At 40.3% G+C, this 15190-nt stretch overlaps 1 protein-coding gene across 5 annotated transcripts in view; it reads left to right on the plus strand.

The window, feature by feature from the left end:
- The window catches only part of Rnf13 (ring finger protein 13), a 117905-nt gene that overhangs the window by 21289 nt on the left and 81426 nt on the right, over positions 1–15190 (plus strand). For all 5 annotated transcript variants that reach the window (XM_020156340.2, XM_074059856.1, XM_074059854.1 and 2 more), the window contains one exon: positions 11193–11318. In XM_020156340.2, coding sequence (XP_020011929.2) covers positions 11205–11318 — 114 coding nt within the window. In that variant the 5' untranslated portion in view covers positions 11193–11204. The remainder of the gene's footprint in view (positions 1–11192; positions 11319–15190) is intronic.

Consider the following 15190-nt stretch of genomic DNA (forward strand, 5'->3'; position numbering starts at 1 on the left):
GAAATAAGGGCAAAATAGTTTCTGCTGGATATTGAGGGTAGGGGGCAGAGGGAGGGGGCGGAGTGGTTGGTAAGAGAATGGGTGGGGGCAGGGGTGAGAAATGACCCAAGGCTTGTATGCACATATGAATAATTAAATAAATAAATAAATAAATAAGAAAGAGTACTATGAATAATGGTATGCCAAAAAATTGGATAACCTTGATGAAATGGACTTACAGAAATAAAGACTGAATCATGAAAAAACCCAGAAAATCTGAATAGACCAACAACTAATATTTATTAACTAAAACCTTCCCAAGTAAGAAAAGCTCAGGACTGTTTGGTTTTACTGGTGAATTACATGAAACATTTAAACAATTACCATCAGTCCTTTTTAAACTTTCTAACTCATTCTAAAGAGCCAAGAGTACCTTGATAGCAAATCAGACAAGATACTGCAAGCAAAAACACTTACAGACTGGTATCTTGTGACTATTGATATGAAAATCCTCAGCAAAAGGAATCCAATAGCACAATAAAGAATTAAACATGTAGACCAAGAAGGACTTATTCCTGGAGTGTAAGGATGGTTCAGCATTTGCAAAGTAACGCTCCCCGTCAGTAGAATGATGGGGGAAATAATGTAATTTCAATTCAGAAAAAGCATTTGACAAAATTCAACCTCTCATGATAAAAAATAATCTAGCAAACTAAAAATAACAGGGAACTACCTCAATGTAATAAAGGCCATATGTGAAAAACCCACACCTAACATAGTTGGTAGTGAAAGATTGAAAGCTTTTCCTCTCAGATCATGAATAAGAGAAAGCTGCCAACTTTTGTGCCTTCTGCTTATCATTGTACTGCAATCCTAGGAAAAAAGAAAGGAAAAAAATACATCTGCATTGGAAAGGAAGAAGTAAACAGCTTTATCAGCAGTTGACATGATCTTATGTGTTGAAAACCTGAAGACTTCACACACACACAGACACACACACACACACACACACACACACACACAGAACCAACTGTTAGAACAAATAGATAAACTCAGCAGAGTTGCCTAATACGAAATGAACACACAGCCAGTTGCATTCCTACATGCTAACTATGAACAATCCAAAAAAAGAAACTTAGAAAACAGTTCCATTTATTCTAGCAGCAAAAAAGATGGAATACTCACTAATAAATTTAAGCAAGGAGGAAAAAGACTTTTACACTGAAATTATAAAACTTTGCTGAAAGAAAATAAGACATAAATGGGTAGATATCTCATGTTTTGGAGCAACTTAATATTGTTAACATATCAATACTACCCAAAGCAATATATAGATTCAATGTGATGTCTGCTGAAATCATGATGTTATTAAAGTTCAGTGTGGAATCTCAAGGGATCCCAAATAGGCAAAACAGTATTAAAAAGATCAAAGTTGTAGGCCTCATTCTTTGTGAAAAGAAAAATGTACTACAAAGCTGCAGTAATTCTAATAGTGTTTGGCTGTCATAATGACAGACATACAGACCGGTGGACTAGAACACAGAGCCCAGAAATAAACTTAGACATATGGCCCAAAGATCTTTGACAAGGGTGCCAAGACTAGTCAGTGGGAAAAGGGATTGTGTGCAGTCTTTTCAATGAGTGACTTTGGGAAAACTGGATGTCCATATGCAAAAAGAATGGAGTTGGACCCTACCTTTCTCTATGTACTACAATTAGTTCAATTGTGTCAAAGACCTAACTGTAATGGGTAGTGTATACAACTCTTAGGATCAAACATAGTTTTGCATCATTGCATTCGGCAATAATTTCTTGGATTGGACACCAAAAGCACATGTGGCAGAAGGAAAAATAGATAATACAGATTTCATGAAAATTAAAACGTGTGCATTGAAGGACATTATCTTTGAAATGAAAAGATAGTCTATAGAATGAGAAAGTGTTTGCAGTCATGCATTACGTAAGGGGTTGAAGTTCACAATATATAAGAACAACTGTAAGTCAACAACAAAAGCAACCTGATTAAAAATTAAAGAACCTGAATAGACATTTCTTCAAAGAAGACATGCAAATAGCCAAAAAGCTCATCACTAATCAGTAGAGAAATGCAAATCAAAACCCTAATGGTGTACCATTTGCTTCCTTTAGGAATGCAATGTCAAAAACTAGGAAATGGAAACCCTTGTGCTGCTGATGGGAGTGTCAAGACAGTTCAGCTCTGTATGTGCAGAATAGTGTAAGGTACTCAAAAAACCTAGCAGCATTCCATCCTCTCCAGCAGGTCCGCTCCTGAGTACATACCCAAAGAGTCAAAAGCAGGAACTCGGGTATTTGTTGACAGTCAGTGGACAGGCAGAAGCAACTCAGGTGCCATCAGTGGACAAGTAGATAAACGAGGTGCGGTGTATCCATGCCATCGAGTATTATTCATCCTCAAAAGGAAAGAAATTCTGGCACTTGCTACAGCGTGGATAATCTTCAAGACATTACGCCAAGTGGAATAAGACAGTAACAAGACAGTGACAAAGGGCTATACTATGTGATTCCACTTAGAGTAGCCAAACTCTTAGAGCCAGCCAGCCAGCCAGTGGTTCCCCAGGGCTGGGAGATGGGGATTCAATAATTAGTGCTTAATGGGAGGAGAAGTAAGTTCTGGAGCTGGATGGTAGCAGTGAGAGCACACAGTGCAGATGTAGTTCATGTCACAGAACTTCAGACTTTTAAATGTGTAAAATGGTAATTTTTATTCTGTGTGTGTTTTACCGCATGAAAAATGTGTCTTACTCCTATGATCCTAGCTGCTCAGGAGGCAGAGATCAGGAGGATTGAGGTTCCAAGCCAGCCCGGGCAAATAGTTCTTGAGACCCTACCTTGAAAAAAGCCGCACAAAACAGAGCTGGGTGGAGTGGCTCAAAGTGTAGAGCCTGAGTTCAAACCTCAGTACTGTAGAATAAACAAAAAAGCCCCAAACCAAAGGAAGGTGAAGGACTTGAGAAGACCTCCAGAGTGTTGACGTGACGATTGACAATGTTCAGAGACTCTTTTGTTGTTTTGTTTTTTTGAGACAGGGTTTCATTATGTAGCCCACACTGGCCTTGAACTTGGTGTCCTCCTGCCTCAGCCTCTCCGTCCAGTGTTGGAATTGCAAGTGTGTGCCACCACACCCAGTAAGACCTTTTTTTTTCTTTTTGCCATACTTGAGTTTGAACTCAAGACCTCATGCTTTCTAAGCTTGCTTGGCAGGCGCTCTACCACTTGAGCCACTCGGTCAGCCCTGTTTTGTTTTGTTTTGTTTTTCCCCCTCATGCTGGCTTTGAACTGTGATTCTCCTGATCTCTACCTCTGCCACCAGTACCTGGCCTAAGAACCTTATCAATATACAAATTCTCAAATATGTAGGGTAGTAGAGAAATGGTGTAATGAATCCCGGTGTAATCTTTACCTAGGTTTAACATGTATTATGTGTATCTGAAGTACTATAAGTTATAGATATCATGACATTTCATTCCTAAGTACATCACTAAGCATCTCCAAAAATAAGGACTTTCACATTACTAGAACACTGTCATATGCCTGAGAAAATTAACAATTATTTTTAAAAAGGTATCTAATATCCAGACTTACATTGTCCCCAAATATCTTCATTGTTGGTTTGATTGATCTGCATGTCACATTTGAATTTAATGTGTCTCATCTCTTAATTTTTACCACTTACCTGCTGCTTCCTGTTTCTGTCTCTTTCTACTGTTTCGTTTATTCTGTTGAATTTTATAGAAGTTGCAGCATTGCCCTTACACAAGACATTCACCTTATGTTGGTTTACAGCTTTTTTTTCCTGTACACGTAATTCTGGTAAGCTTGAAGTTAGAGCTAAAGGCTCTTAGGATTGAGTTAAAATAGTTTGTAAGAATATATCTTAGGCAAGATATAGTACAGACTGAACGGAAGATAGAATTTGCAAACTGTAGCATCGAGGAGCTGATTTAGAGAAAATGCTGATACTAGAAGAATTCTGTCAGGAGTGAGAATGAGATGTGATCAAGGATCGGCGCATTTTCAGAAATGTTGGGTTTCTTTTATATTCTGTCCTCTGAACTTCCTTTGAAGAAGTGTAACTTCCTGTTGATTATAGGCAACTTGGAATGAACATAGAGCTAGGTTCTGTCTTTGGTAGTGGGAGAGGGAGGGGAAGGGGACAAGGACAGCCAGCAGGAAAAAGAGGCAAGGAAGAGAGAAGGAATATCATAATCAGCAGAATTCTACCATGTGTCTGCGTGTTTGCTCTTTGCAAGATCAACCTGTCCTGTGTGGGGATCTAGGAGTTCACAACACAAAGAAAGGCTTCCAGGCGCTCTGCTGCAGGGCTGGATGGTTATGTAATTCAGATGAGCAGCCAGTGACTGATGGGAAGAAAGGTCCAGCAGTCCTCTGTGCAAGTAGCAGTGCAGGGGTCTGGTGAACATCCCATCCTTAGGAGCAGATCTGGTCCGGTGGAGAATAGACTGGGAGTGCAGCTACCTCCATGAAGTGCGTTTTCACCCACAGAGCACCGACTTGTAAGCACGAGGTCAGCGTGTGCACATGTCACCTCAGTATAGAACTCTTATGGGGATCTGAAAGAAATGACTTCTGTAGAAGCCCTGCATGAGTAGTTTCCATGTTCCCCAGCTTCCAGAGCCACACAGCACAGAATCTGTTTTTATAACAAGTGTTTGTTGTCATTATTTTGAGACAGGGTCTCTGAAGTGGGCTTAAGTGATCCTCCTATCTCAGTTGCTCAAGTAAATGGGGTCCTGGGTGTTTGCTGCTGCACCTTGTTTGTAAGAAGGCTTTGTAGTTAACTCACACTCTTTTTAGTTTCGTGCTTTCATCAGTATTTACTATAAATAATGATGTGTATCGACATAGTTGACAGTCTTCATTTGTCTTAACCAGCAGGTTAAGTGCTAGGAAAAGGTATGGAAGCATTGACGCTTGTTAACCTTTCTCTTGAGAAGGTTTCTTGGAAAAGATTTAAACTGAAATTTAAGAAGAAAAAAAGCAACAGTAGTAAAAATTATGCTTTTTTTGAGACTGTGTTAACCATGGGCCCCTTTCACAGAAACTGTATATATTTACATGAAATTTTGCAGACAATTTCATAGGATTTGTAGTTCTCCACCAAATTCTTTTTGAAGGTATTTTAGTTTCTGAATACATGAGTGAAGATACAGAGTGAGTAAGCAGCATTTCAAGTTGTTTTGAATGCCTGCTAGGCAGGCGCTCTGCCTCTTGAGCCACTCCACCAGTCTTTGACAGACTCTTACATGGAAAGACTTTAAATCTTCTTGCCTCTTCTCTGGCATTTGCTGTTTACTTCTGACCAGTTGACTCCCCTTCATGTCAGAGGTCTTTTGTCTCTTGACTTTTATAAATCCAGTCTCAATCTCTTTCCTCTGTTTTCGGTCTCTATCTCTTAACGTTAGCTATTGTTTAGAGTTTTCTTTAGTCTTCTCTTTTTGATGTTTACTTTTACATGAAGATAATTTGAGTTATCCCAGTGAGCACTTGCCTAGCATGTGTGCCCCTCCACCCCCGGCTCAAATTCCGTTATCTCCTATATCTCTCTTTGCCTGTGTGGAGCACCAAGACTCTTTATCGTGTCCTGTTTACTTGTCCACCAGAATGTTCCACGGATTGTGTCTGTCCCACTCACTGTGGTCCTTCTGTGTTGCTTCTTTTGTCTCTTTCCCTTTATTTTACCAGTGTGTTAAGCTATTCTGTACATTCTTATATTCATTCTGTAGAGTTATCTTCTAGGTTCTATGATTCTCCTTTTCTAGATGAAGCAATGTATGTGGTTAAAACATTTTGCCTCAGGATCGCAGTTTCTATGAGAGTGCAGAATCTAAACTCTCCTCTGTCTAATCCTAGATCCCGTATTTCTTTCTGCAGCCATTGTACTACCTCCTACTTCTATGACTTTAACAAAGAAACAATAAAACTAAGGTTGTACCCATGGGCTTAACTAAAAGAATATGCATTATGGAGTTTGTAATAGTTTAAAAAATGAAATCTCTAAGAATAGAGATTCCCATGCAGTCTGTTACAGACATGGATAAGGAATGTGGTGTGGCTGTTATATTCTCAACCAGTAGTTTTCCTTTTGTATAAACTAATCGCGTATGGAAACAGTGTGTAAAATAGACTACAACCAGTGTCTCAGAGGGCTGGATGCTGTGCAGGGTGTCATACGTAGCCGTCTGCATGCAGATGCCACACTACGGGATTTGAAGTAAAAAATTCTCAAATACAGTTAATGAGGAAAACATTCATAATACATTAGCAAAAAGAACACAGTTCGCAAATCAAAATGCAGTGTCCCTCCATTTTTGCTAAGTATCTATTTGAATGTACTTACAGCTAAAAGACTTTTTGTCACTGTGACTATAGAATACCTGAGGCAAACAACATAAGGGGGAAAGATCTATTTTGGCTTGCCTTTCAGAGGCTTCAGTCCATGGATACTGGCTCTGTTGTCTCTGGGCTGTGGTAAAGTAGAACAGCATGGTGGAAGGGCGTGGTAGAGCAAAGTTGTCACCCCATGGTGACATGTTGTTTGATCTGCCAGGAAGCAGAGAATCAGAGAGGAGAGAGGAGAGGAGAGGGGGAGAGAGAGAGAGAGGCAGGGAGAGAGAGAGACAGAGAGAGAGACACACACACACACAGAATGAGAGACAGAGGAGAGAGAGAGAGAGGAGAGAGAGAGAAGAGACGGAGGGAGGGGAAGGAAGGAAGGAAAGAAAAGAAAGAAAAATGAAAGTGGCCAGGCACAAGATACCCTTCAGAGGGACAGGATACCTAGTGACCTGCTTTCTCCAGCTAGGTCCCACTTTCTACAGTTTCCACCACCTTCCAAAATAGTGCCACCAGTTGGGGACCAAACCTTCGACATTTGAGTCTATAGGGGACATACCACCTGCGGACCATAGCAACATCAAAATACAGGTACTCGTTCCTTAATTTGAAGATTATGAGTGATTTTTATTTTTCCCACATTTTCTACAATGAACAAGAATTAGTCTTGTAAGGAGACTATAAAAGAAAACTCCAGAATATTATTTAAGAAGGCAACAAGAACAAAAAGTATAACTAAAACACACTGACAAATATTAAATAGATACACACATATGCACTCATACACAATGTAAAAGTAGGAAATAATTCATTGACTGTTACTGGTTTGAAGCCTTCAATACCTGTGCAGGCAGGGGCTGTACTCTACCCTTTGAATGTAAGCCTTGGATGTTGGCGATCTTTTCAGTTGGGCCTAAGAGCGTGGAAGTTAGAGGCAGATGATTGGATTCAAATCCAGGCACTGACTGCCATTGTTTGATTTTTGGCATGTATGACATACCTACCTCACAAGTATCATTAGATTAATGAGTTAACTCAATAACACGCCTACAGCAATGGCCACCTCTTATTAAGTGATGAGTATTAGTTGTTATTATTTTTATTAATCCTGGGCCTTTAGATTTATTTTCCCTCTGAACTCTCTCTCTCTCAAAGTTGGTTGAAAAGTCCAGAACTTAGAAGGAAAGTCATAATTCTTGTTCAGATTCTGACTCAGTTTCTTTCTTTTGTAATCCACTCGGAAAATCTGTGTGGTTTTGTTTTTCTTTTCTTTCTTTCTTTCTTTTTTTTTTGGTGGTACTGGTTTGAATTCAGGGCCTCACACTTACAAGGCAGGTGCTCTACCACTTGAGCCAGTCCGCCAGCCCCAGATTCAGTTTCTCGAACAGGTTGCTGGCCAATATGGTGCGTATTTATTCTTCCTGGTAAAATTTGTTAGCAACAATGCCTTATTTTGTAGGGATTTATATGTTTTTACTTTGTCATTTTTGGCTAGAACTTGCTCAGTGGTTCACCAGGATGGAATTAACAATACTCAGTATATAGTTGTACTCATGGCTATGATTTATTATAGCCAATGGAAGCAAAGCAAATTGAGCAAAAGGAAAGGGCACATGAGGTAGAGTCCAGAGTAGACCAGGCGTGAGCTTCCAAGGTGCTTTTGCAGCAGAGTTGCACAGTCTGTGCTTAATTCCTCCTATAGTGAGCTGTGGAAAAAAGAAATATACATGACACTCACAGAGACTTAGTGCCCAGGGTATGTCCTGGGAGCTATTTCTGAACATGCTCTGCTTAGGAGGTACAAATTCCACCTCCCAGAAGAAAACAAGTATTTAACACAAACCATGTTTTTTGCAAATTTTAGACATAATAAGCTCTCTTACCAGAAAATGGAGGAACTCTGCTGAGATCTAAATTTACAGATGCTAGCCCCAGACTAATGCAGTCAGACCTTCCGAAGGATCACAGTCTTAGTCCTGCTGTGTTAACTGTTTTCTGCACAGTAGAATATTCTCAAACATTAAAACTTTATTTATTTATTTATTTTATTTTATTTTATTTTTTTTTTCATTTTTCTTTTATTATTCATATGTGCATACAAGGCTTGGTTCATTTCTCCCCCCTGCCCCCACCCCCTCCCTTACCACCCACTCCGCCCCCTCCCTCTCCCCCCCTCAATACCCAGCAGAAACTATTTTGCCCTTATTTCTAATTTTGTTGTAGAGAGAGTATAAGCAATAATAGGAAGGAACAAGGGTTTTTGCTGGTTGAGATAAGGATAGCTATACAGGGCATTGACTCACATTGATTTCCTGTGCGTGGGTGTTACCTTCTAGGTTAATTCTTTTTGATCTAACCTTTTCTCTAGTACCTGTTCCCCTTTTCCTATTGGCCTCAGTTGCTTTAAGGTATCTGCTTTAGTTTCTCAGCGTTAAGGGCAACAAATACTAGCTAGTTTTTTAGGTGTCTTACCTATCCTCACCCCTCCCTTGTGTGCTCTCGCTTTTATCATGTGCTCATAGTCCAATCCCCTTGTTGTGTTTGCCCTTGATCTAATGTCCACATATGAGGGAGAACATACGATTTTTGGTTTTTTGAGCCAGGCTAACCTCACTCAGAATGATGTTCTCCAATTCCATCCATTTACCAGCAAATGATAACATTTTGTTCTTCTTCATGGCTGCATAAAATTCCATTGTGTATAGATACCACATTTTCTTAATCCATTCATCAGTGGTGGGGCATCTTGGCTGTTTCCATAACTTGGCTATTGTGAATAGTGCCTCAATAAACATGGATGTGCAGGTGCCTCTGGAGTAAGTCTTTTGGGTATATCCCCAAGAGTGGTATTGCTGGATCAAATGGTAGATCGATGTCCAGCTTTTTAAGTAGCCTCCAAATTTTTTTCCAGAGTGGTTGTACTAGTCTACATTCCCACCAACAGTGTAAGAGGATTCCTTTTTCCCCGCATCCTCGCCAACACCTGTTGTTGGTGGTGTTGCTGATGATGGCTATTCTAACAGGGGTGAGGTGGAATCTTAGTGTGGTTTTAATTTGCATTTCCTTTATTGCTAGAGATGGTGAGCATTTTTTCATGTGTTTTCTGGCCATTTGAATTTCTTCTTTTGAGAAAGTTCTGTTTAGTTCACTTGCCCATTTCTTTATTGATTCATTAGTTTTGGGAGAATTTAGTTTTTTAAGTTCCCTGTATATTCTGGTTATCAGTCCTTTGTCTGATGTATAGTTGGCAAATATTTTCTCCCACTCTGTGGGTGTTCTCTTCAGTTTAGAGACCATTTCTTTTGATGAACAGAGGCTTTTTAGTTTTATGAGGTCCCATTTATCTATGCTATCTTTTAGTTGCTGTGCTGCTGGGGTTTCATTGAGAAAGTTCTTACCTATACCTACTAACTCCAGAGTATTTCCTACTCTTTCTTGTATCAACTTAAGAGTTTGGGGTCTGATATTAAGATCCTTGATCCATTTTGAGTTAATCTTGGTATAGGGTGATATACATGGATCTAGTTTCAGTTTTTTGCAGACTGCTAACCAGTTTTCCCAGCAGTTTTTGTTGAAGAGGCTGCTATTTCTCCATCGTATATTTTTAGCTCCTTTGTCAAAGATAAGTTGCTTATAGTTGTGTGGCTTCATATCTGGGTCCTCTATTCTGTTCCACTGGTCTTCATGACTGTTTTTGTGCCAGTACCATGCTGTTTTTATTGTTATTGCTTTGTAATGTAGTTTGAAGTCGGGTATTTTGATACGTCCAGCGTTGTTCTTTTTACTGAGTATTGCCTTGGCTATTCGTGGCCTCTTGTGTCAAACATTAAAACTTTAAAAACTAGTGCCAACAAATCTATGTTTTGAAAAGTTTTATTATGATATCATTCACACACTATAAAACTTACTCACTTAAAGTATATAGTATAGTTATTTTTTATACATTTGTAAAGTTAGCCATCCCCACAGTCTAATTTTAGAATGTTTTCATCTTCCTCCCTCCAAAATCTATACCCATTAGCAGTCATTCCCCACTCCCCAGTCCCACCTGTCTTTCTTCTCTCCCTTAGACTCTCCTGTTTCAACCCCAGTCAACCACTGTCTGTGGAACAAATCTATACCTCAGTATATCTTCACCTTTATTTCATCTCTGGCTTTGTGAGATGGCAGTTCAAAGTTACTCACAGGTATCTTACTCTGCATGTGAGTCAGAGACTCAAGAGTTTAAGTCTGTAAGGTAGCTTCTAAATCCAGAGCACTAATAACAGTAATCCTCATCAAAATTGTATTATGTACATGGTGGTCTTGAGTGAAGTTGTCATTAAATGGTCTTTTTGCAAACTTTGTCCTCATGTATTTGCAGTTGGCTGAGGTTTGCCAATGAGAATTCTGTTTGCTGGTTGGCTTGTAGCCCTTTCATGGAATCGTGATTCATTTAAGTTCTGATGTAGCAAACTGGGTGGTTTGGGGAGACAGCTATGCTGCTGCCTTTCAGATACAGAGGGAAAAAGCATAGGCTGTTAGGAGCCAAAGGACAAGCAATGTTACATGCTGGTGTCCCTCACCACAGGGCTGGGAACCAGAAGTGTTTCCTACTTAGGAGTTTTTGGGTTTTAAAGTACCCAGTCTGTGGGTGTTTGCCTAATGTGCGAATCTATGTAAATATGTATGCTTTCAAAATGTCTTTCAAGTTTAATGTTGACGTGTCTGTAGTTTAAAGGGTTGCTTTTTGGATGTTAGGTATTAAGGATAGCAAGTGATTTATTCTGAGGGAGAAAGCACCAGTTCTCACAGTTATTCTTGTCCTTGTTGCCCAGGTGATTGGCAAGATGCTGCTCTCCATTGGGATGCTCATGCTGTCAGCCACACAGGTGTACACCATCTTGACTGTCCAGCTCTTTGCATCCCTAAACCTGCTGCCTGTAGAAGCAGACATTTTAGCAGTAAGTACAGCATAATTTATTCATGTCCTAAAACATTCCTTAAAGAATGCTTTTAAAACTCCTTGCCCTGAGTGATGGAATCTTAACATCCAGTTACTTGAAAGTAGTACATCATTCACTCTTTATTGCTTAATTTCTAAGGTAAGTTTCTGCTAATGGCATTGTTCGTGAACTCGTGCACACATTTCCAGTGACGAAAGGCTTGCAACACTGGGTTGAGAATATTGTGAGAAACTCTAAAACTTGTCTGTACAAATTCCAACCTGAAATTAGCCTTGATGAGTCAGAAGAGAAGCTATCCTGTCTTTGTTGGTGAAAAGAAAAGCGTTTGGAGGAGAAGATGGCTCCCCAAAGCCTTAGTCTTCTCTCAGCTGGCTGTTTTTCCTCTACACTGAAATTGTTTGTATTTCAGACATCTCATTTCTGTGAATGTAGAAAAAGAGGAATTAACTCTGTGTGTGTGTGTGTGTGTGTGTGTGTGTGTGTGTGTGTGTGCGCTTGTGTGCGTGTGTGCGTGTGTGCGTGCGCGCTTGCTTGAGAAGCCTATACTTGGTGTTCACTAAAGATTTGTTGTTTTTACTTCTGTGTGCAAATAATTTGCTTGACAAAGTAGAGATCAGAACTGTTGCTGATCAGAAATTGATGTGTCCTGAGCCCTGCATGATGCCTGTTATTGCACTTCGAGATGATTCCAGGATCATTGTAGACCTAGGGAGAACCAGGCTGGTGTCTGCGCTATTACTTTTAAAGGCAGAACAGCTTGTGGTCCATATGAGAGTTCTCACTCACTCTCTGTCACCCTCTGATGTAATCTGGGTATTTCTGGGGAGGAGTGGAAGTAGAGGCTTTAAGGACAGAGTCCATTGCTCATCCTTTTTCACCCCTAAGTCCTTGAAATACTCTTGGGATAGCTTGAGATGAGTTGTACTCTTGGGATAGCTTGAGGTGAGTTGCAGTACTTAGTGACTGGCCAGGAGTGAAGTTCTACTTGTCTCCTTTCTCTTCTTTGACTTCTTCTGTTTCCTTCTCTTTTTTCCCCTAACGCCTGTTACTTCGTCTTTTCTTTTACTTTTGTAACTGAGGTGGATGGCACTTGCCTGGTGAGTTAATGTTTACTGGACTACTCTGGGATCCTGACCTTGATCAAATTACCTTCTTATTGTAAGTGCCTCAGATTCTTTGTATATTAGAGTGTTGTGGTGATAATTAAATAAGACAAACTACTCAGCACAATATCTGCACACGGCAAATGTTTTGAATTCCGTCTTTATCTTTGTGATAGTTATGGTTCTGATCGTCTTGCACTTTCCCCCTTGAGAAGGTTGAGAATATTCAAGTTGTATTTCCATGTAGAGACTAGAAGGAAGGTCAAGGAGAGAAGAGAAGGTGATCCTTTTCCAGTAGTCTCCCGCTCCTCATGCAGCAAGTGTGCAAGCTATGTTGATGTCAGCTGGGGAAGGAACCACCAGCATGAGCTCTGCTCCTTCTTTCTCCAGCTGACACAAATGCAGATGTAGCTGGATGGGAGTGGTTTGGGGAAGCATATAACTGGTAAGAAGGGGAACTAAAAATTGAGGCACAGGAAATAGATGTGGCACATAGTTCAAAGGAAGTGTCTTCCTTTTAATTGAGTAAGAGCATCCCTGAAATCTGAGTTTGCAGTTATGCAGATTTAAGTAAAGTGGACATCAGGTTGATTCTAGTTCCATTTCGAGTGGTATTGGGGTCCTGCTTTCGAAAAGATTAGTCAGTTTTAGTTGTACTGATTGTATGCCAGATCCCTTTCTTTCTTTTTGGCAGTTGAATTCTCTCATTTGACTGTTAATTCCCTGAAAAAGATATTTGTCCACCTACTTGGTAAGGTCTTAAGAGGCCATGGAGGTGCTACTGCAGTGTGTGGCTGGCTGGTAGACTATGAGTACCTGGAAGGCTGGACTGTGTCTTACTAAACGTGGTCCTAGTGCCTGCTGACTGTGCACATAAGACTTTGGGAAAGGTTTGACCTGATGACTAACCTTGCTGTAGAGATTGAGTTCTAGAGTGTTTTCTTCTAATAGCATTTGTTCCTTACTAGCTGTACACTAGTTTTTCTCCCTTTTCATTTCTCTTTGACTTACAAAGGCCCCCAAAGAAATGTGGCATGAGTAATTACATAGAGCTGTATCTAGAAAGAGAGCTTCAGATTGGCAGAGGCATCACACTCTACAGAGGGTCGTGTCAGTGCTGAAGACTTTGAGGCCATAGCCCACAGGTGATTTGTGACTCATTTGTACCCACGACCTTCTTGAGCTAATATCCGTCTGCTAGCTTGCTTTGCTTCATGGAAAGTTAAGCAACCCAGGTTCGGCTAATACCAATCTGCTTTTTGGTTCTGTTGTCTGGGTATGTCAGAGAGAACTGGTTGCTTGTTGTGAGGGTCAGCACAACGACACAGCTTGTTGTATGGTTGCTGGGCAATGATGGTCAGGTTACTTACCATCGCCATTCACAGTGCATTTACTATAGAAGTGGGAATGCATGAGGACGGCATGGGGCAGTGGATCAAGGGCCAGGTCTCTTGGGTCAGACTGTACCAGTTAGACTCTTGGTTCCTCAGAAGTCTGACAACTAGAGCAAGTTGTTTTCCATGTTTTGTGGTCAGTCTGCAAAATGAGGATGACAATAATAGTGGCCACGTTATATTGCTGTTCAAAGGATTCAATAAGCGAGCCCTATAAAGTGTCTAGTGTGATGTCTGTACATAATGAGTGCTCAGTTTTGTGAACTGTTTGTTACTTTCTAAATTAGAGGAATCCTATTAAGGCTGCTCCCAAGAATTGCTTAAGAAAAGACCTTTTCAAAATAAATGCGCTTAACTATTGACATGGTCTTCATGAAGGATAGGATTCTAGCAAGGAGGAATTTCATTTGCTACTTCAGTTTTTAATAGTCAATGTGCTCTACCCTCATGCACATCATCCCTTCCCCTCAGAACCAAAGAATAAAGCACCTTTTGTTCAGTTAGTCTTGGTAATGCATGGTAGGAACAACGTGATTTTAAGAGACAGTGTGATGTAGCCCTCATCTGTTAAGGAAAAACAAAATGGGTTTTCCTCAGTAACAAAATTTATTCCAAGTCCCAATGTTACAAGTCGTGTAATTCAAGCTGCATAGTTGTTTTTTTCCTGAAATTTGAGCCATGCAGTGAAACTCTGTAGTATAAGAAGCAATCAAAGAATACTTTAGTTGCAGATTTTCCATTTCCTTATTTTAAAAGTGTATGTCTTCCTCCCTGTCTCCCTCCCAATATTGGGGTTTGAACTCAGGGCATCATACTTACTAGACAGGCACTCTCCTGTACTCCGTAAAAGTACATGTTTTAAAGTAGTGCCTACACATAGTTGTGTTTTTCCTTGGTCCCTCTCCATTGATGTAAACCAGTCTGTGCTTTTACAGTGATGTGGTTGACTGGGAGAAGTTAAATGGCCTCCTTAAGTTTATCACAGGGCTGATCGTAATTAAATTCAGTCAGTTGAAGAAGGTTACTTCAAAGATTAAGTGAGACGTTGTGGCGATGGATTTGAGAGCACCCTGGCTCTGAAGGACTCTGCAGACAGTAATTACTGTTGCTGTAGGAAACCAGGTTGAAGCAGTCACCACCTGGGCTCCACTGCCTCTACGTACACTACCAGACTGATTATCCCAGAGACAGCATAATGGATGGGTTTAGTGACAAATTCAGGTGTTTGAATCTCAGGTTGTTGAACTAGTCATGAGCGTACAGTGAGAACCAAAGTAAGAGGGTTGTATTGAGGCACTCAGGACAGGGTTCGAGGAGGAAGCAAGACCCACATTGTTCAAGTCCCTGATGATCTCTCTGCTGATGGTGGTTA

This window comes from Castor canadensis, chromosome 17, assembly GCF_047511655.1.
Source record: "Castor canadensis chromosome 17, mCasCan1.hap1v2, whole genome shotgun sequence".
Taxonomy (NCBI): domain Eukaryota; kingdom Metazoa; phylum Chordata; class Mammalia; order Rodentia; family Castoridae; genus Castor; species Castor canadensis.